At 35.9% G+C, this 22,754-nt stretch overlaps 5 protein-coding genes across 7 annotated transcripts in view; 3 read left to right on the top strand and 2 right to left on the bottom strand.

The window, feature by feature from the left end:
- Positions 1-22,754, top strand: part of LOC116172827 (long-chain-fatty-acid--CoA ligase 4) — a 103,651-nt gene that overhangs the window by 40,059 nt on the left and 40,838 nt on the right. The window lies entirely within an intron of this gene.
- LOC116172830 (carboxy-terminal domain RNA polymerase II polypeptide A small phosphatase 1) lies at positions 1,108-7,763 on the bottom strand. Its single transcript, XM_031490122.1, has 4 exons — positions 7,538-7,763; positions 6,946-7,223; positions 6,562-6,897; positions 1,108-3,262 (listed from the first exon to the last, which is right to left on the bottom strand). The coding sequence occupies exons 1-4, from the start codon at positions 7,608-7,610 to the stop codon at positions 3,062-3,064; spliced, it is 888 nt and encodes a 295-aa protein (XP_031345982.1). The 5' UTR covers positions 7,611-7,763; the 3' UTR covers positions 1,108-3,061.
- On the top strand, positions 8,421-10,870 carry LOC116172828. 2 transcript variants are annotated; one of them, XM_031490120.1, is made up of 2 exons: positions 8,421-8,597; positions 8,671-10,870. In XM_031490120.1, exons 1-2 carry the CDS (start codon positions 8,490-8,492, stop codon positions 9,754-9,756), a joined length of 1,194 nt encoding a protein of 397 aa, XP_031345980.1. In that variant the 5' UTR covers positions 8,421-8,489; the 3' UTR covers positions 9,757-10,870. The 2 variants fall into 2 exon arrangements, with proteins under 2 accessions (XP_031345980.1, XP_031345979.1); XM_031490119.1 differs by having other exon boundaries at positions 8,421-8,612.
- LOC116172829 (neuroguidin-A) lies at positions 14,292-18,447 on the top strand. Its single transcript, XM_031490121.1, has 3 exons — positions 14,292-14,443; positions 14,657-15,179; positions 17,273-18,447. Exons 1-3 carry the CDS (start codon positions 14,435-14,437, stop codon positions 17,638-17,640), a joined length of 900 nt encoding a protein of 299 aa, XP_031345981.1. The 5' UTR covers positions 14,292-14,434; the 3' UTR covers positions 17,641-18,447.
- Positions 18,696-19,717, bottom strand: LOC116172832. The gene is made up of 3 exons (XM_031490123.1): positions 19,523-19,717; positions 19,044-19,472; positions 18,696-18,996 (listed from the first exon to the last, which is right to left on the bottom strand). The coding sequence occupies exons 1-3, from the start codon at positions 19,535-19,537 to the stop codon at positions 18,754-18,756; spliced, it is 687 nt and encodes a 228-aa protein (XP_031345983.1). The 5' UTR covers positions 19,538-19,717; the 3' UTR covers positions 18,696-18,753.

Here is a 22,754-nt window from a genome sequence, read left to right as displayed (position 1 = left end):
CTATACTGCTTCGAAATCTTCATAGACTCATTTTGGTCTGTAACTGATCTCAAAAATCTAGAAAGTTCTTAAAAAGCACCTTGAGAAAGACTCCAGAATCTCTATGGAAAAATTCTCGTCTTGAAAATTTAAGATTGATAAAATTGCTCTTGGAAAATTTTTCCCTGGTATACTTGTGTAAAAAATTTGTCCCCAAAAGAAATCCGCCGTTGAAATATTTTACTCCCAAACTCTAGTCCTGGTAAAAATTTGCTTTGGAAAAATTCTAGATGGAAACAACTTTGAATGTTTGGTGTACACCCCCCCTGTGTTAATTTGAACTAACGTGAATTAATTAGAATTAACAAGAATTAATGTCAATTAACGTGATTCAATTTGAATTAACGTAAATTAATTTGAATTAACGTGAATAAATTTGAATTAACGTGAATTAATTTGAATTTACGTGAATTATTTTGAATTAATTTGAAATTTTGGTGTACACCAAAAATGGTACTTGTTTCCCCCTAGGTAGGTAACACATCACAATTTATTTTTTTTTACCAGCACCATTTTTAAAATGGTACTTTAGCTGTCATTAAATTATCCACTAGAATTTTCGCTTCCGGTTTTTAAAAAATTTGGACACACTTGTATGGTGCCAAATACATAACTGTATATGCAGTAATCTTTGGAAACCAATTAATTTCAATGGGATTTCCAATGATTAAAGTAGGAAACTCAATTCAAGATAAATCAAAATGGTCATTAGCAAACAAAGATAAACAGCTAATTTACTTACACATTGATAACGAGTGAGCAACAAAATTTTGATTCAGAGTTGGTCCTGAAAGAGAGGCATCGGCCATGTATAATTGTTATGTTTAAGCGACAAGAGTAGTTTTACTGCACAAATACATACGTACTTAAAATTTCCATGGCCTTCTCTGAATCAAAATCTTGTTGTTCAATTGTTCTACTTGCATGATTAGTGTGGTAAGTAGATAATGATCTTATATTTAAAGCTGATGCAAAGTAACAAATGTTTTTATTATCATGTTTATATATGCTAGAAACATTGTTCCTTGCAAGTGGTTGACGAAGCGAAGAAAAAAATATTAACCAATATACATATAAATGACAGCTTTTATTTACAATTCAAGGCATATTATGTATTCACATGACAATTATGCAACAGTGAATTTGTACAAAGATTCAAATGTACAGTTCTAGTCTCTCAACATAAACAATTATATATTACTCTATAACAACAAAGGAGTCAATTCATAAAAATTATATTAATTAAATCTATGTTAATTTACATCATTTCACCCCACATTAGAATATTGCAACTTAATATAATATACATAGTAACGCAAATGCTATATCCATTTCCTCTCGTAAATTATAATTAAAATGTCAATCGCTACAATTTTGAACATTTTCCAATCACACGTACATGTATAGAAGGTGTAATTCTAAAACAAATCGAGCACATTTTGTAGTCTTTTGGGTAATGGTTGCCATGAACACAAAGATGAAACTGTTTTTGATTTGACAGTATTTGATTATAAACGAAACATTTTCGTTCCAGATTTACAAGGTTGTAAATTTTAATACTTTCGTTTTTAATGTGAGGTACTTTAACTATGATTTACAAAAATATGAACTGCTACCTACTGCAATAACAGTTTAAATGTATAATAAAAATGTAAAATAGTTAATTCTAAATAATTGCTATATCTGTACAATGTTAAAATTAATATAAAATAATAATTTCTCGCATAACATATTTGTACTAAAATAAAATACGGATATAAATAAGGACTTATTTAAACCTGAATCCTTAGTAAAAAAAAAACTTTCTGTACAAATTATTAAAATAATTTACTAAAATTTGCAACCTTTAAGGCTGAAAGGTTTTTATTAAAAGTCATGATCAGATCGACTCGAACGCGTCAAAATTAAATAATTGGTTCGTGTCGTACAGGAAGACCAATTTTGACTAGTTGGCTGAGGGTGTGAAAATAAAAACCGCTTCGCGGTAATTGACGGAGACAAACCGCAGTATATAAATAAAAATTTATTGCACAATTTAAAAAACCCTGTTACATACGACACACGAGGAAGGTTTTTTAATGACTATACCAATCTGTGGTTTACAACTAAAACGTGTCCGGTCACTGTAAAAGAAATGGGAGAGTGGACCAATTATTTAATTTTGTTTACGTATTTATCTTACGAAATCGTATTCATTCTGTATACCACTTACCTCTGCGAACGGTATACGTACAATATCTACAGTAAATTTTTCCAATAAAAAAATTCAAAATGTCACTGATATTCATTGTTAAGGCCACAGTTGTACCGGAACTAATTGTTCCCATATCATTTAATCACCTCGGATGAGATATGATTGTTTAATGTCATAAGGAATTTTTTTAACTCGAACGTTGACGGGTATGGTAAATCAAACCGTTCAATACATAAGATATGTTCACCGCTCAACTGCACAGAATCAAATTGGGATGCATTTTTTTTGTGTTTTTAATTATTGCTTTTTTTACTTAAAAGTTCATAAACGAGTTTGGTTTTGAAAAATAAATAATTTATCACAGTAAGGTTACCTGAAAATTTTTACATGACTTCTACGTGATTTACTCCAAGTTTGAGCGCAATCAAATAAAAATTTAAAGGCTCTAGCGTTTCGTTTATGAATTTTTCTATAAAATTTCTCGCGTCAAATATACCGATAAAAGCGACAAACTGCCAACAGTACCTTGGAGCTGCATAACTAATCAATTTTTGATCAAAATTACACAATGTTACATTTACACAACAAATTTTCGGTGTTGGTAGAACATTATTTCAAGGTGGGCGCGGTAAGGAAGATTTCACATTTTATAAAAGCGCACACACCACATTAAAACAGGAGTACAATGATTAAAATTGCAATTTACGTTAAAAATATTAAAAAAAAGTATTACCATTACCAGTTTGATCTCAAATCAAATTCTCCCAATATAAAAGCTCGGATAAAAAACACAATCACCTTATTCATTCTTCCGAGTGTGGCGTAATGCTACGAACTTGGCGTATCCCTAGGCGTTTGAGCTGCTGACGAGTGACCCGATAAATTCTTTAAGACGCCGTTGTTAAACGGATGATTTGAGTTACACAGCACAGTATACACGCTATCCATTTTACTTAGTTTCTCAAAGAACGGTATCAGGTCGAGAAGTTCGGAATCGGACATGTCGTCGAACCATGACGCCACCGGTACCTGTAGCGAGGAACAAATTAGTGAACCGCGATCATCTAGGGAAGAAGTAGCCAAGATCCAAATATACAGAGTGTTAACATTTTTAAATAATAACTTGTTGATACCAAATTGAAACTGCACTACTTTAAAAAAATAAAAAAAAGGGTTTCGTCCCAAGGCGAGTAACTTTAGCGCATTTCACATCTGATTTTTTAGTACATGCGTTATGTTCGCATTTAGTAGAAGCATCTGTGGTTAAAATTTGAAAAAAGGTATCAATAAATAATAGTTGGCATTGCGCCGTTCGCGCATGCGCACATCCGATATTTACTATATGCGATATGTTGCCCTTACTAGAAGCACCTTGGGTTAACATTTAAAAAAAATATCTCTACAAACAAGAGAGATAAAAGAAAGGAGTGGTGGGACAGAGAGTGTAAAAAGTACAAAAGGAAATACAAGGAAAAAAAAGATGAACAGACAGAAAGAAGATGATAAATAGAGGAAAAGGGAAATATACATATATGCTGATGAAACTAATCAACAAAATATGGAAAGGAGGAGGACTATCGGGAGAACTGAAGCAAACAGATTTGCAAAAAAAAAGGAAATGGTTCCTATTAGAACATAAATGTAATTACGTGAATCATTTATTTACTTAACAATTTTAATTTTTAATTAACAATAAATTTATAACAGTCTTGAAATGAATTGCTTTATAACAATTAAAATATTATTTATCACTCACATATACACAATTTACAACATTGCAAAATATTTATTACTTCGGCTTTGAAATTGGAACTGAACTGAAACGCTTTGCTTATACAGGGTGTTTTTTTGGGAGCTTTAGTTAAACGTTTCTGGGAAAGTAAAATACGTAGGTTTTTGAAAATTTGTACTTAGGAGTTACTCTGAAGGCCGAATCTATGTAAAATATTTTCAAAATGTCCGCACTTCCGGAAACACCGGAAGTAGATAGTAATTTCGTTATTTTAAAATGGCAACCCCTATTTTTTATTGCATTTTTGGATTCTACGTGAAATTTCAGTTCTTTTGATACCCATATGTCATATCTGCCATTTATGGTTTTTAAGTTATTTTGACTTTAAGAAAAAAAATGGCGGATGCAGATGGTACCTTGATAATTGATTATTTGAAAAAGGTTATAGTCATGGCAACCCATTTTTATCAGTGCATAGAGAATGAATAGGGCTTTCTTTTAGTGTACTTAAAAAAAAGTTAAGTTGCGTACAACCGCACCTATGGAGATCCAAATTTAAGAAACTTCAAAGTCTATAAACTCAGTTTTTTTAAATGGAATGACCATGTTCTTACTATTCCATGAGATTGAGAATCGAAATGCGCATATTTTGACAATACATGCTCCTATAGCTATCTTTAACAGTTTCTGATTTATTCCCATTTCATTGAATTGATCTCGGAATTGATGCCATTTTTTTTCGCATTTTCTTTTTAGTAGTTGGCCATGATTTTATAACAATCGAATTTTAAACAAATCAAGGAATGGACTCTTTAATACCATTGATTCTAGTTCTAGGTTAAATAATTCATTAATAAATAACTCATTTATTAAGGATATATTTTCTTGTAGAGCTTTGTATCACTTGTGCTTCAACGGTTTGTAGTGCATTAGGGGTACAACATTTCCAAAATGCATACAATTTCGTTCCAGTTTTCGAATGAATGTACGGAAAGCATGCGCCGCGATTCTGCCCATAAATAACAATTAAATTCCAAAAAAGGTGAAACCACTACGAGTCATTTTTCGATTTTTGAAAAACTATGTTAACCTATAACAGTAGGTGACGAATTAGTGTCACTAGATTTGTTTAAAATTCAATTGTTATAGAATCATGGCCGACTACTAAAAAGAAAATCCGAAAAAAATAGTGTCAATTCAATAAAATGGGAATAAGTCAGAAACTGTTAAAGATAGCTATAGGAACATGTATTATCAAAATATGCCCATTTCGATTCTCTATCTCGTGGAATAGTAAGAACATGGTCATTCCATTAAAAAAAACTGAGTTTTTAGTCTTTGAAGTTTCATAAATTTGGATATCCATAGGAGCGGTCGTACGCAACTTAACTTTTTTTTTAAGTGCACTAAAAGAAAGCCCTATTCACTCTCTATGCACTGATAAAAATAGGTTGCCATGAATACAACCGTTTTCAAGTAATCAATTATCAAGGTACCATCTGCATCCACCATTTTTTTTCTTAAAGTCAAAATAACTTAAAAACCATAAATGGTAGATATCGACATCTGGGTATCAAAAGAACTAAAATTTCGCGTAGAATCCAAAAATGCAATAAAAAATGGGGGTTGCCATTTAAAATAACGAAGTTACTATCTACTTCCGGTGTTTCCGGAAGTGTAACCATCTTGAAAATTTTAAATCGATTCGGCCTTCAGAGTAACTCCTAAGTACAAATTTTCAAAAACCTACCTATTTTACTTTCCCAGAAACTTTTAACTAAAGCTCCCAAAAAACACCCTGTATAGCAAACGCCCTTCTTTATTGAAAATCATCGAACGCAACGTTAACATTCATCCACATCAAAATTAAAAGGTTAAACTGTTTAACAGCAGATCTAAATATGCGACCTAGCACCTCTGTCTGACCAAACGGGGTCATTGGATTTGACCCAGTTTCAATAAACTTCTTTAACATGTGGCATTTAAGTGAACTGTGCAAAGTTATTGTGTTCATGGACTATGACAATGCAATTGTTTATAAATAACTTCAGTGTTAAATTGGTCCTTTGAACCGAATCGAAGATTTCTGTCATTTTGTATTTTTAAGTACTAACTTTTTTTACAGAAAAGAAGATACTTTAGCGTGGTATCTCAATGAACAAGATTACAGGAAATTTTTTAAAAGGAGGTTTTACCCGATATTTCTTTTTTCTTTGCTTAAGAGGCATGCCCAATCAGAAAAACATGTTAAAAAAGTGTATCACCTACAATTGAAGGAAAAATACATAATTTTTTATTAATATTAAACCTCTTTAAAAATCATGGGATCCTTAAAAATAAATGAACATCTCTTCTAGTCTTTTCTTCTCTCATTCTAACTTGTTAGACTGCTTACATAATTCTATGAACTGGTTTGTTTATTTACAGCTGTTGCTATTGAAATGCAAAGTAAAATCAATTTATAAATAATCAAAAATTGTAGCTTTTCTTTTATGGCAGAAAAAGTGTATTTACAATAAACACCCTGTATATTGTTCTAATGACAATCTACAAAATATCATCAAAACAAATGAAGAAATGATCGAAAGTTACTTACCGCATTGTCTGGATGGAATATATAAGAAGCGGGCGAATTATCAACAATAACAATTTGTTGTAACTCCCTTCCTAATTTATTAAGGTCTTTAACGTAGTTACCCCTATGGAAGACACAGCTTTCACGGAAAAGACGAGCTCTAAAAACCCCCCATTTGTCTAAAAGATCGGCGACCGGATCGGCGTATTTAGCTAACGATGCCGTAAATAGCACGCATTCGTATAGTTCCCCCATACGCTTCAGGAAGTCGTCGACGTGCGGCCTCTTCAAAACATACACCTGATGCACGGTCCCATCTATTTCGACCGGAACCACAAAATCCGCATTGCTTATCGGCTGAAAACGTGGCGTCAGAATGGAAAGGTACGCGAGAACACGACTCACCTTAAAACTGCTATGAACGAGCGTTTCGTCTAAATCTATAACCATACACATTTTGTGCATATCCTGATGTCGTACAGGCGGTAAAAGAAACCTAGGTGAATCCGTCGGGCTAGTAGGCGAGTCGCTGCCGAACGCATACTGCTTAGGATTCTGAGACTTGCTACGATTTCTTCCCAAACAACATAAGAGCGTGCGTAAGAATCCACGTTTAACTTTCTTATTCCCCGGTTGGGAAACTTTAATTTCAGATATGTCATTATCTGTTCTCGTTAAGGAGCCTAAAAGAGAATACGAGATTATTTAAAATGGTAGACTTTGTAAAGAGGTCAAGTGAAGATGTACTTAAATGGTGCATTCTACAAATTAAATGTAGAATTGTTGGTTGCACCCATTTCTACACAGAAACTCAAGGTTAGTTACTTCCTATCTATTTAGTTATGTTTACTATTATATAGGATACACGCCTACTTTTGTGGTAGATTAGAACGGCGACGGGAGGCCCGTTTCGAACCCCCAACTTCAAAGGGAATATTTACGAAAATATGGACCGTAAATAATTTCCCCCTAATTGAAACTGTCATTTGTTATTTACCTTTTTCGGGCGGATAACTGTTCAATTGTTCGTCATCCCGTGACACCTGTGTAATAATGGACGATGCGTCCATTTAAACATTTGCTTGTGCCCCCTTTTGTTTATTGTTGTTGTATATTGTCCTTTAAAAACATAAAACACACTAAAAAAATAAATGCTAAACCACTTTTGCAAAATGGCAGAATATGTTTTTGCTTTTACACACCATATTAAAGAACTAGCCGTTACGGAAACCTGCATTACCGACACAAGTATGAATTAAAAAAATTCAGTGGCGTAACAATACAGTGTTCATTGGAGTTGCTGGGGCTGGGGATATTCACCAATTCCGCAACTTTAGCACGCTCGGAGTTTTTCCTACCCCTTTCAGAATTTGTAGGCTCTGCTGGGTCTGGAAAGCATAAAGATAGATGGTCATGTAAAGAGCTTAGAAAGCACTCGAAAATTTTCCAAAGCCGTTCCAGAGTGCAACTCGAAGTCAGTCTTTTTAGGTCATTTCAAAAACCTTCCGGAGTTTTCTAGGCCTCCTAGAGAATATTACAATCTTTTTCAGGAATTCTTCACTCGCCTGACCCTAGAAAAAACACGGATGGTAAGAGGATGTGGGGGAGGGCGGTAGTTGGTTGGTAGAACACAGTTCTTTTCGTTGACTACTTTAATGTTAACAGTCAGGGATGAAGATAAGATCAGAAGTCAAGAAACGTTTAAGGGTAACTTAATTTTGACGGTGCAATTGGCCATTAATAATCAATGACATAAATAAGGTTTTTTTGCATCCTGTATATATGTGCAATGTCACTAACATGCGAGTTGGGAATTTTTCGTTTGTAGGGTAGCCATTCTGTAGTTTTATTTGTTTTTATTAAATTTTCCAAATAACAAATCCTGACAGGTGACATTTGTGGCAGTGACATAAATTTGATTTAATTGACACTTATGAACTGTCACAATTATGTACTATTTAGCGAAATTTTGTCGTATTTGCATTCGAACGGGGGGTGAATTAAAAGATATCGATTCAAAAGATTATGACTCTATAAAGTTAAGTGAGAAATTAAAAGTATGTACACAAATGGTAAAATTATTCCAAGTAGAATTTTATTACTGGATGCCATATTGATTTTACTTTGTAGGTGATATCCAGGGAAAGTTTGTCTACGCAAATTTGCTCTTCGTGTATTAGCAAGCTTAGAGTTTCTTATCAATTTCACACTATGTGCAGGAAGTCGACCACGATCCTTCAGCAGTATCTCACCGAGTTGCTGAGCATGTCGGACGATGCGGCCTCCAATAAATTGAGACTTTCAGAACTTCACGTTGACATTCCGTCAGAATCGCGCAAGCCTAGACGGAAGAGGGTCGGCAAAGACGAACGATGCTCCTTACTCCGAAAACTGCTTTCCAAAGTAACAAAGGATCAGATTATGCACAACATCCACATTCACGGTCTGACAAAGCTCTGTAATACAATTATTCCTACGGAAACCGAGGCGAGAGTTCCCGTAGTAAAGGAACCGACCAAGAAGGTGAAAAGTGTCAATTCGGGTGGTCTGAAGAGCCTCCTAAAGTTTACCAAAAATTTCGATTTCGGATACGACATTAACTTGGTCATTGATGAGCAAAAGAATGTCGATCTTACGCCTCTGGAGCAGCTGGCCAAGTTTACCAAAAACTTTTTTTGCGATCACTTCATTGATTACAGGGAGAACATTATTAATATTAGCGAAACGTTAGACTCCGACTGTAGCGATGACGAGACAATGTTCGATCACTGTGAGGAAGCCGAAACGATACACGTAAAAGAAGAAATTGTCATGGTCGAACCTAGTGTAAGTATAAAGCAGGAGTATGTCGACGAATCGGACAACTCCGCGTACCACTTATCGTCTCCTTTAGTCCAAGCCTGTTACGATAACGAGACGCAAGTTAAAGAGGAATTTGACAGTGCTCAGTGCAAAGTGGAGACGTCCGGTTTTTTCGACGACAGTTACCTGCGTCATTCCAATTATCTCGAGCAAATGCAGAACTTTACGGAACATTTTAAGACGAGTCGGACGTTGTCGCCTTACAGTGTAAAGTGTCGAACACGCGGCAATCCGTTTATTAATCCGCAATTAAAGAAACAATTTTTAACTCGTAATTTTAAGTGTTCCACGTGCAACCGAAAGTTTAAGAGTCAGGGGTATCTAAAAGCTCATTGTACTAGGCTGCATCATTAATAAGAGATCATATTCAAATAGCTCTAATTAACATCACGCTTTTATTCTTATAAAGAATGGCATTATATTGGCTAGAACCAATCTTAAGGAGGTGGTACAAATTAAAGGTCTTTTTGGGATATGCAAATTAAAGCTGTTTGAAAATGATCTGTCACTTACAGTGTGTATTGCGACAATTTAAGAAGTCTCTGTTCTGTCTAGGTACATACAACTCCTACTGCTCTCAGTAATTCGAAAAATTCCAGTACAACGTAATTGTCTTAACTGTTTTAGCAACTTTTAACTGTGATAGTATACTCTGTGGACCCCACATTAATCATTCCATGACTTCAAGTTACAGGTTGGTCAGTACAAGGTTGTAATTTTGTTTAAGGTTTAGCTTTCCCAATGATATTAATGACCGAGAGAGGTTTTTACTGTACCAAGGTCCAAGATGGAAACTAAGAGTTGTTTTTTTAATGAAATACCCTGTACTAATGTACAAGGTATTCCATTCTGATAAGTCTAATAATTTAGACATTTGGAATTCTAATTTTGCCTGAAAACCTGAAAATGCTTATTTTTCGGATGTTTTTCCCAAAAATCTCTTAAAAATATCCATAAACATTTTTCAAAACCTCTGAATTTTTAAATAAATTTACTAGAAGCTTTTCTTTCTTCAACTGTTGAATTTTATGCTGGATTCTGTAAATTTTGTTAATATTTTGACCATTCTTAAATACAGATAGCATTTGACGGCTCTTTAAATAACAGCAAACTAACAATTAAAGAGGTTGTAATAGTTGCAAAAGTTTTAGTTTCATTTCATTAAAAAAAACTGTTCATTTTAGGCATAGGGATGTCCAATTTTTAAGTGTAAAATCCACTGTTAAAAGAATTAAGGGATTTCCATAAAAAAATTTTCACATTTTCAAAACTACAGTTTGTAATGGAGGATACTTTCTGCAAATTTCAAAAAACTTGAATAATTCATAAACTGTTTGGTTTAGGCCAGGGGTCGGCAACCTGCGGCTCTTTTGATATAAAGTTGCGGCTCTCCGTATTTATCTAAAGAAATTAGTTCATGTGTACGAAATTCGCCCTTTTAATTAATCTTATTTGTTTACGAAATCAAAAGTACACTTGCAGCAAATAATTATCTAATTTTTGACACTTGTTTACTTTCTTGTATTCTTTTGTTTTTTTATTATAGCAGCCTACTCCGATGTGTAAACACGTAATTAATGAATGAGTACTTTTGTAAAAAATATTGAATAACATAAAAACTGTGGGGTTTAAGTACAGGGCACCCCTTATAAACATTGAAGAGAACACACATCCATTTGAAAAAGAATAGTTATAGCACTTTGAACAAATGGCATTGAAACAAGTAAAAATATGCAGGATGTTCTATTTAAAAACATCAGTTATTTATTGACATCGTAAAAATGGAACACCCTGTACATTCAAAAATAATTTCTGTAGATCTGCAACGATCAATATTTTTTACCAGGTATGTAGGAAAAACCGACGGACTGTTGCAGGACCCTGCATATAGCCAAAAACTATAATATTGAATCAAAAATTTTTTGTGGCTCTAAGAACTGGGAAATTTTGTAAATTGTAATTTTTGGCTCTTCCATTTCAATAGGTTGCCGAACCCCTGGTTTAGGCTGATCTATACTAAATTTAGCTGTAAATTTAAAAACTGAATAAAAACTAGGGTGCCCATGAAATGATGAAAAACAAGGTATAAAAACTAAAAATTGCATAAAACCATTGAATACTTATTCAATGATAAAACGAAAGTTGCTCTGAAACAACCTTATCGAATACATCTAACTTTTCATAAATACTTTCACATTAGTTACAACACTAATTGACCTTGTTATTTTTTTTAGGTTTCTTTCGATTTATTTCTTATGTACCAAATACTTCAATTTGTGCTAGGATATTTGATGGATTTATGTTCATTTGGGACGTCAGTGTTAGTTGCTCGTTCATTCACCATCGAGGGGTGGCTCACAAGCTCAAATTTTGTACACTATAATACAAAAACGGTATTATTTTGGTTGTAATATCATGATACTAAAGATTACTCAAGAATACCAGAATACCTGTTCCAAATACTACTAATGATACTTGAATTAATATCAGATAATACCAATCATACCCAATAATATCAAAGATACTGCCAGTAATTCCATTAATGCCTAATAATCCCCAAGATAATAAATTGTGTAAAAAACATTATCATCCCCACTCTATTTCTATACAGGGTGCCCATTATGTATGGAATATAGTATATATCTCAGTAAATATCGAATGTATACAAAATTTTGTTGTTTAACATTTTATTTCCCTTAACAAGGCAGTATTCAGTTGCTCTTATTTCAGAAAATAAATGAGCATCGAAAAACAACTGAATTTTTTTAAATAGCTATGTACCCTTATACAAGAAAATTTTTCAAAAAAACTTATAATTACATCAATAACATTAATCTAGATATCCTACATGAAAATAAAACAAATGAACGTGTACGTTTCTTGAAGGCAACACGAAACTAATAATAATTGTGGCAGTAATTTCTCCCAGAATATACTCGGACATTAATTTCAATTTTTCCTTGCAGTTAATAATAAAAATTTTTTGAACACTTTTTGCGATAAAACCCATTTTATTGCTAATTTCATTTTGTCTTCCTTGTATAAGAGTGTACTAACATGATGCATCATCGAAAAGAGAAAAAAAATCTATCAAATGAGCTTAATAAAAAGGTATACTGACATTTAAAAAAATTCATTTGTTTTTTGTTACTCATTTGTTTTCGGAAATAAAAACAACTGAATGCTGCCTTATTATGGGAAATAAATTGTTACATATCTTTTATATAGAAAATTTTTTTACACAGTCGTTAGTTATCGAGATATATACTATATTCCATACATAATGGGCACCCGGTATAGTACCTACTGCTGTCATGGTTTTGACTAACATTTCTCCCAATGCGTGCAAAAATACGTAGTGGCCGTAGTCCCTTCAGGTTAAAACGCCCATAAAAAATAAACTCTTTTCCCATAGAAAACAGGTACTTTGTTAAGTTTTTGGTTTTTAATCAGTTCTAAAACTACCAACTACTAACTAACTTACTATAAATAGAACATTACTTTGGTAATAATTTTTCTCTAAATATCTTCATTTGTAAACCCAGACATGAACAAATCAGCATACAGAAATGACAAAGGCAATATACACTGTGGTGACCGTGTAATAAAAACGAATTTAAACGTAGATATAATAAAGTACTAGATAGATATTAGTAGACTGCCTGTAATATAATTAAAGGCTATCAAAACGTTCGTTTAAGTTAGCTTATTGTTTGTACGCCTAAAAATATTATTTTTGTATTATCCGAATTTGGTACCTAATCTTATAACGGAAAAAGTACAAAATGGTTTCTTTCGCGCCGCGTTTTAACGGTAAACTCGTCACTTATTTTTATACTCGTAACTTTTGGAGCGAACAAAATCTGACATTCCTCGAACGAATATAGTTACATTCTATAATCGTAGTACTGTTTTGTTTGTAGACTGCTTAAAGATATCTTGTATATATATAAATTGTTATTGTTTTAGAATTTTAAATCATTTATTGTATTAAACGTGTTGGATGTGTGTAACAAACTTTTTAAACATGCGTTTATTATTATCATTATTAATAATAAGATGAATAAAACTTAAAACACATAATCTGTCTCGTTGATGTTTCTATCTTTTTTATTTCACATTCATTTTCATCTTTATTAAACGGCAGAGCAAAGCAATTCAAGGGGAGTCGGTGGTGTCTGTCTGTCCGTGGACATGATAACTGCCAAACATTTGGGCCGATGCGGCTCAAACTTTGCACAGTTGACCTATATCCACATATAAGCAGACTATTAAAAATGGGTCAAATCCAATGACCCTGTAGGGTCACACTGAGGGGCTCTTCTGTTTTTTAGATCTGGTTTAATTAGGGTTTATTAAAATAATCTTTTCTTTGGTCCTTCAGTCATACCTCCAGCCAGGATTAAGGAGGTCCCTGAGAGCATCTGTCTGTTCTCCAGGTGTGAATTGAGTGTCCATCAGGAGGGAGGACATTTTGACTTTGAGTAAGGGGCGACTTGAATGATGAACAGCTGCAAATTTGTAGATTCTGAATCATTTTGTCCATGTGATTTGGAGACGTCACATAGTATTTAAGCAAATTTCATGCAAAAGGTAAGTAGTGACTTTCTTTTCACAAATTTGTTTATTTGAAAAAATACAAATTAAGTCTGAAGCCCGCCATAAATATTGCAAATGGCCGAAGTGGTGAACCAATCACCGACGTCGATATTAGGCGGTAAATTTGAACCTTTTATTTATTTCTATTTTGAAATTAATTGTCCCGACCTCGTGGGTACTACGATGCCTCTAAGACACTATTTTGCAGCACGGGCTATTAAAAGTATGTAAAAATAGCCAATTTTCACGTAGATTAAGTCGTTAATTTGAGGAGTAAAGTTATGTTGGTGGTAATAAAAACGTCTCCCCACTTTTTCAATTGTAGCCGATCAAAAAAGCTGAGCAGAAATAAAAGTGTGGCACGTGTTGTGCTGTTTTTATAGTTTTTTTGCCTTTGATATGTTTTAATTTCGCTAAAAACTCGTCCGCAACAATGGTTCAAGTATGTATTTATTGTTTAACGTAATTAAAGTTAATTCGAAGGTCTGCAAATAAATAAAATTCCCATACGTAAAACAACCCCTAATTTTTTTCCCCTTTCTCTTTTTCAAACATGGCTACTGATTTTTATAGGAAAACGAATTGAAGGGAATTTTTTCATTGTTAATTAACGAAATGTAATTTTAAGTTCATAACCTTCTTCTCGTAATTTTAGGCAAGTGAGGAACTAGTCGGTCATCCCGATCTTCCCCAGGCCTTGGTCTTGCTTAACGAAATGAACGTCAGCGCACAACACGTCGCTTCCCTCGTCGACAATATGATAGACCGAGTACGTAAGGGCGAACTAACGACGGACCAAGGCCTCAGCTTTCTCGAAATGAAATATCACATGTTACTCAGCTATTTAATAAATTTAACGTACGTCGTACTACGCAAGTGCTCGGGCGAAAAAATCGAAGGAGATCCTTGCATAGACAGATTGGTCGAGATACGGACGGTGCTCGAAAAAATTAGGCCCATCGATCGTAAATTGAAGTACCAAATTGACAAGTTGGTGAGAACGGCTACCGCCGGCGTAAATGCGGACGATCCCACCTCGTTTAAGGCCAATCCGGAAAATTTCGTCGAGCAGGGTGAAGGTTCCGGTGATGAAAGCGACGATTCGTACACGAGTGTTAAGGAAAAATCGAAGACCGGAGTTTATGTACCTCCGAAGCTATCTGCTGTTCATTTTACAGGTGAGTGCCATTGAGCTGGATTGTTTTTGGCCTTAGTTTTAAGGGATTTGAATGACTGCAGATGAGTGGGTGCATTTTACTCAATTGTCGTATGACAAAGTGACCCACCCGATCCACCATCAGTCTTCAAAAATGTTTGTCAAAAATTTATAAGCATCATATGGGTGCACTGTCAGGCCCGGTCTGGTTCCATTGGTGGCCTTCGCCTGGGTGGTTATTTGAGTCCCCCCCTCCCCCCCCCCTCATGGGGTCCTTTCACGGCAAAATTTGTATGCATCCATGCAACTAAATGATTTTACCTTCATACGCGTAGCTATAAGTAAGATTTATTAATTATTGGATATCGGATATTGGGGGAGGGGGCATAAGTACTCACGAAATTGCGAGGTGCTCTAAAACTAATCCTGCTCCTCCCCTCGAAACGCCCTTAATCCATAGCCCAAACGGATCCGCGAAATATGTTATGGTGTCCCAACTCCGACCATGTCATTGTTTGGGTGAGGAGGAGGGTGCAAAGTTTATTTTTGTTGACGTCTCTCCGCCTTACGCTCTCGGGGCGCGAAAAAGACATGACCTGAAAAAATTTACTATTGGCCAAATGCGGCCAACCACGTCCCCCTACCGATGGCATACTACCCCCGCCCTTCGGACGAAGGGGGGGAGCGGGGGAAATTTTGGGACGAAAATCGGGTCAGGAAAATGACACATTACTGGCGAGGAAATATATTGAAGCACGTGGGGCCAAGTTACTTTAATTTCCGAGTCAAGTAGATAATTTTTCGTCGTTTTGACGTTTATTCGTAAACGCCGAGGGTTAGAACAATGCGGGATTTTTTTTGTCTCGTACCCTCCAACTTAACAAGCAACACCAACTCATCCCCACCCCCACCCCTTCTTATAAATGGCACATTTTCATATTTTGGTGTTTATTCGGGAATGCAGAGGGCTAGAACGGTGTGGTTTTTTACATTGGTCTTGTATTCGTACCCACCGACTCCATAACCAACTCCTCCCTCACTCTTGTTTCGACGGGCTGAGCTCTAGACACTGGGTAAATGTGCCAAAGCCAATCGATGTCTTCCTGGTGTGTTTTAATGTGTCAATCTCGACTAGGTAGGTGGCGTCTACACCCTGTAAGCCATTTTTTTAATGTTTCATAGTAGATGAGGATAAAAAAATAAAGCCAAGAATCATAATGTAAGTAATAATTTTTACAATAAACTGACGCCAAATTTTGAATTATCTTTAAAACTACTAGTTTTTCGGATATTAACAATATAATAAAAAAGTCGTTTGTAGAATTAAAAAATGCACTCAAAATACAAGGGGTTCCATTAAAAAAAATATACCATTTTAGCGCCCTACTTTGTGAGCGCACCCTGTATAATTCCGAATATTTTTAAAATGTGGAGAATTTCAACTATATCCTAATACAAAAGCACCCTATAGAAAAATCTTATCTGCAAGGCATAAGTTACTCCGCCCAATCGTTGAGTCACCCTGTACATTTTCATAACAAATCAAGCAAAACAATTGCACCAACAATAAAACAAAAAACAAAAACATTATTAATTTAGTTGGCTGAATAAAGGGTTCGAAAACTGTACAAGTTATATACGGGGTGTCAATTTTAAAACTTGCAGTCGGCCATATTTTCCAAACTAAAGAAAATATTGAAAATCGCGTAAAACCGTTTCGGGGACATCGAGGAGGAACCAGAATGACATTATGAGTGACACCCTGTATAGACGCTAATTATTTGATTTTTGTTATGTGATTTTTAAGGCAATCTTGTGAAACTTCTTTTAAAACCTACTAGTTAACTGCTGATTTATTTTGAGTACAAATGGGAGTAGTAAAAAAGTAGTGAACATTTAACAAATGAGGTGCCATCACCACATATGGAAATGGGGAGGGGTGTACTTCAAATTTGGCACCATGCGCTTTAAATTTTTACTTCCGGTTAGGGGGGGGGGTTAGGTTACATATACATAATCAGGTTATTTTATAACATACGACAGTAGTAGTAGTGCGTAGTAATGTAGTGCATTTTGTGAACCAGCTTCAGATCTTAACGAAACAATTGCTTTCAGGTGAAACAGCGAACGAGCGAAACAAACGAGAACAAGAGAAGAACAAAAGATTAGCGTTATCTTCGGCAATAATGCAAGATCTAAGAGAGGAGTACTTGGATACGCCGGTCGAAGTTAGACAGAGCAGCCGCGCACAGCAGATACTCACTAAGCAGCAACAAGAACGGCAGGCCTACGAGGAGGAGTACTTTACAAGACTGCCACTTACCAAAGCCGATAAACACGCAAGAAGACAGTTAACCACCGTGGGAACTTTAGGCGGGGAAATTACCAATTTCGGTAGCGAGGCGAGTGGGACGAGTAAAAAACGAAAACGATCGCTGAAATCGAAGGGGGGCAAGAGTTATAAAAGAAAACGCTTCCATTAATATATCTCGTTTGAAAGCCGCGCATGAAACCCCAGACGTAATTTGTTTTTTAGTTTTTTAATATCTAAATTCAAAATTGATATTTGGCCAATCCAAATCTCGGAGTCAAGTGAAGGTGATTGTTAACCATATTTCACGTACCGTAGGTAGGGCATTCATTATGTATTATAAAAACAAGACTATAATAATTAAATTTGGAAAAAGAAGAATGAATTTTTCATTTGTCAAATATACTTAAGTGTGGTGTTCCTCAAGGATCTGTACAGATTTTATGTTATTTTCAAGATCATTTGACTTGCTTGCTTGCTGTACTGTTTTGTTTATACATGTAATAAATTGAATATTCCGTAATAGAAAATCGCTGGCTCTGAGGTTAGAGGTTGGTTCAATTGTAATTTGTGTAGACCTAAACTGGTAGATCTGAACGTTATCGGTTTAGGTTGTTAATGTTTAGTGTAGATCTTTGTTGTTTCTAAGGTTTTGACACGTGCTGTTTGGAATATTCGTTAATCTTTTGTGTTTGGTCATTGTCGTCTGTGAAATGAATCTGTCTACTTAAAAAATGGACTGAACTATTTTTACATAATGTTAAAATTTCACCGGTTCAAAGTGATTGAAACTGCGTCGGTTACGATAATTAATTTGTTGTTACACGTCGAAGTACCCGCGCAGTTTACATTGCTTTGAGCGTAACAGTTATAGTTATAATTGTGTTAAAGAAAGTTCTATTATGAGGTGCATTGTTGTTGATATTTTTTTATAGTAGGTGCGAACTCTGCATTTAAAGTAATAGAATATCTCTTTGAATTGTTGTTTTCTTTTTTACTTACGAAGTTTTGTTTACGGGGTGCCAAATCAGAATTACTTACTTTCACAACTTAGCAAAGTTTGTTGATGGATACTGTTACTGTTATAATGGCCTGCGAAGAAAGTGCCACTTTCTCTTCGGAATTTATTTCATTTATTTATCTGTTACTTATAGATAGTTATTAATGTTAGTATTTGGTACAGGTCCGATAGTGCATGGTAATTAGCTCAAAAATAAAAAAATTATGTGGCTTTAATTATATTTATTTGTACGGTATATCTTTTAATACATATTTTTTTTAGTACCTATTTGTATTTGTTGTAATCCATCTCCACACACCTTTGATTGCGTTCCGTTGGCGGCGTACTGCCATCAGAGTTTAGTGCAGTTAGAGGATTGTACGAAATCATTTTCGAACGTTTGATACATTGAATTTGTTTAATTTCATCAATTTCCCTTTCATCATAAAAGGTATGTGGTGAAGTTTGGGCATTGTTCTTCCACTTGTAACGGCGGTGCAACAGAAATGGAGCTTTGGGGAATGATAACTAGAATCTAAGTTACTAGAGCGGAGTTTATTAAGCGCAAATTATACCCTTTCCATCACGTAGGGGTGAGGTGGCTTGTAGCTTTTTTGCATGGTCGTTGAGTAGCTTGCTGCACACGTCTCCGGACAGATTTTGTTACGTGCATCACTGTCACAAGCTAAAGTGTTATTGTACGTATAATAATTAACCATGTATTTGTTGGGGATGTGAAATAATTTTCTAACAGAGTCCCTAGCGTGCACTTGCTCAGTCGTACTGTAGGTTGTCGTTTCAAAGGGTTCCTCTGGCCCATTGCCTATACGATTATAGTGAGATAGATGGTAGTTTAGGTTTCCGGGACAATATGGATCGTTATCCTTCGGTAACGATTCTTGGTACTTCTCCCAATCTGTGTTTTTTACTTCAGGTCGATAAGTACCTTTCGTGAATAAAATACACGTTTTACGCACTCTGACTTGCCTCTCGAGTGGTTCAAGCTGTAATTCAATGGGCGTTATTTTAAGCTTGGCACACTGATTGTTCAAACCCGAAAAGGAGGCATTATTTGAGACACTCTCCGTTTGAAAGATGTTATTTGTCCATTTTTTAAATTATAACAATTGTTTTTAATTCACGCTGGCCTACTAATTTGGAGAAATTGATTTAAAAGCGGGTATCTATGGAAACATTGAATACAAACGAGGCATGCAAAAAACAAGAAACAAAATTAGGCACAAAGGAATACAAGCAACAAGAGGATGCATGTAAAAGAGTTAGTAAATTATTTTATGTCTTACTAACCTATCATAGCACATTTTATATCTGTGATACGCGGGCATAAAGTACCACTTTATGCCCTAGGGCATTAAGTACCACTTTATGCCCTAGGGCATTAAGTATCACCATAGTAACTCATTTATACTTAATGACAAAACAAACAAATATTTGCAGGTCTTTGAAGATTAGAAACGTCAATTATTAATTGTCAATACCTACTAAATCACAAGATTGACCTTATTTCATATAGGTAGTTTCTTGAACCTCTTCCTCATTCACGATGAATTGAATTATTTAAAATTACGTTTGACGTTTGGATGGTTTCAATCACATTAACAAATTCGAACCACCCATACTCGATCAAACATAATGAATTATTTTGTTAACGAATTTTGACGAAGAAAACTATTTGTAAAAGTAAAACATAAAATTGTGTATGTACCACGGGCATAAACTGATGTTTATACTCTCGGGCGACTAAAAAGCTCTCGGGCCATAGGCCCTCGAGCTTTTTAACTCGTCGCCCTCGAGAATATATAAACATCACTATTATGCCCTTAATACATAAATAACTAATAATCACATAAGGCCCTAGGACAGTCACCAGGAATTATACAGGAGAAACTGAAGAGCTAAAGAAAAGCGAGAAATTGTAAATAAATATTCACAAAGAAAATATGGGTTAAGAATGTGTAGAGAAAGAAGACACAATTATGATTGCAGGATGATTCCCCCCGGTAAATTCGCCCCCGGAATATTCGCCCCCGGCAAATTCGCCCCCGACAAATTCGCTCCTGGAAGATTCGCCCCCGGCGATTCCGCTCGCCCGTAGGATAGGTCAGCTCCTAATTCGCAAAAAGCAAGGACTGGCGCACAGAAGGCGATGGCCTGGACGCACCGTCTCGAGGGTTAAACCTCGGGCCAAGAAGGACCTGCGCCAAAGCCTAAGGCTCTGTCTGGCTCAGGGGAGCAATCCAACGTAAGGGACCAAGCGTCTTAGAGAGAGGGAAGCACTCGAAGTCTCAGGGCGGCCTGAAAAGAAGCCTAAAGTATCTAGAGCACCTAAATAAGCTCCTGGTGCACCATCAACCTATGGGAAAGTAGCTGCAACGAGGCTCAGGGTGACCATGTTCCGGTGTCGCACCCGGTCACCGAGCCTAAGTGGAGGGTGAGGGGGACCTTTCCCTCGGCTGGAAGGGTTCCACGGAAACCTGCAGGATGTCATTGTAGCCGAATGCGAGGACCAGTGGGCCTTGGACTGGTTGGAGAGGACGGTTTCTCTTATTAGGTCAGAGGCGCGTCCCATAGGGTAATCAAGGCGATGGCTGACGGAATCCCAGATGACACGGCCACCAGGTAAGGAGAAGGCTCAATCCTTCGTTATCAACCTCCAAACGGCGTCGAGATTACTACCGGCTCCGTCAGAGGTCGAAAAAGATGTCAACAAGCTATTGGCTCGCGTGGCTTTGACTGTCCGACTCTGAATTCAAGAGGCGCTCCACCAAAATGGTGGGCTCTTTCTTATTATGGTTGGCTGTGATGCAAACGCACACCATATCGTACGGAGTAGCACGGATACGAACTCGAGCGGCGACCATTCTTATGAAGTACTTGCAAACAACTGATTTGAATGTTCTACAGCCCCTACTTTAGTCATAGCCCGAGGCAGAATTTGTGATAAGGCGAAGGATCCCAAGGCACATTCGCTTTTCCAACTAATACCCTGGCATTCCATTACAGACCCTATAGGTTTCGGAATCCCCGATCCACTGATGACCGGACTGCTATGTGGTGAAACCGTTAGACCGGTTGGATGGGTCACCTTTGCTCTGTCGGAAAGCAGGACAGGTGGCCGGGAGAGGCGGTCGCATTAGTATGCGACGCCATAACAGCGTCATATGAGGACAGCTCTAAACTGGGAACCTTTCGAAGAACAAAGAGAACACCTTTGTGGAATTCAGTGCTTGAAAAGGTTCGTAAGGCGGTTCGCAGGCTTTTTGATAGGTCTATTCGAAATCCCCACGGTAAACCGTTTCTACAGGAATAAATATTATTATTATTGTCGGTGTTTCTTGTGAGAACTCAGGTCTAGCCTGGTTAACTAATCGCACGGATTAAAATCAAGTAACGATTAGTGTCTGTGTCTGGTGAAGTTATGTAGGGTTCTAAAGAAAAATAAAAAATAAAATAAATATTCACACACTCACATTGGAAATCTAGAGATAGTATGTAATTCATACTTACCAACATAGCTATTAATGGCCCCAATAGTCAACGCTATCAGGAAAGAAGAAAACAAAACAAAAATATCATTATAATAATTCCTGTAATTTTATTAAATAGACTTTATTGTGTAAGTGTTTCTTTGGCTTTGCGTTTGGGTTGAATACGAGTGGGTTGTGATAACGTGGTGTGTTTATGTGAAGAAGGAGTTTTGTGTTTTTTAATTGTATTTATGGTGTTTCTTTGTTCCTGAGGTCGTATTTGTGAGGTTGTTTGGGTTTTTGGTGGAGATATTGCAGTATTTTGTGAGCCTGTGGTGCTGTTAAGGTTTTTGCGCTTCGGTTGTATACGAGTGGGTTGTGACAATGTGGTGTGTTTCTGTGAAGAAGGAGTTATGTGTTTTTTAAGTGTGCTAGGACGTGTAACTTTATTGGGTAGACCTGTCTTTGTAGTGCAAGTTGCGTTACTTGTATTTGTGGTGTTTCTTTGTTCTTGAGGTTGTATTTGTGTGGTTGCTTGGGTTTTTGGTGGAGATATTACAGTATGTTGTGAGCGTGTAGTTCTGTTAAGGTTTTCGCGTTTCGGTTGAATACGAGTGGGTTGTGATAACCGTGGTGTGTTTATGTGAAGAAGGAGTTTTGTGTTTTTTAATTGTATTTATGGTGTTTCTTTGTTCCTGAGGTCGTGTTTGTGAGGTTGCTTGGGTTTTTGGTGGAGATATTGCAGTATTTTGTGAGCCTGTGGTGCTGTTAAGGTTTTTGCGTTTCGGTTGTATACGA

The sequence above is a fragment of the Photinus pyralis genome, unplaced genomic scaffold, assembly GCF_008802855.1.
Source record: "Photinus pyralis isolate 1611_PpyrPB1 unplaced genomic scaffold, Ppyr1.3 Ppyr1.4_LG5, whole genome shotgun sequence".
Classification (NCBI taxonomy): domain Eukaryota; kingdom Metazoa; phylum Arthropoda; class Insecta; order Coleoptera; family Lampyridae; genus Photinus; species Photinus pyralis.
This window is presented reverse-complemented; position numbering and strand designations above follow the sequence as displayed.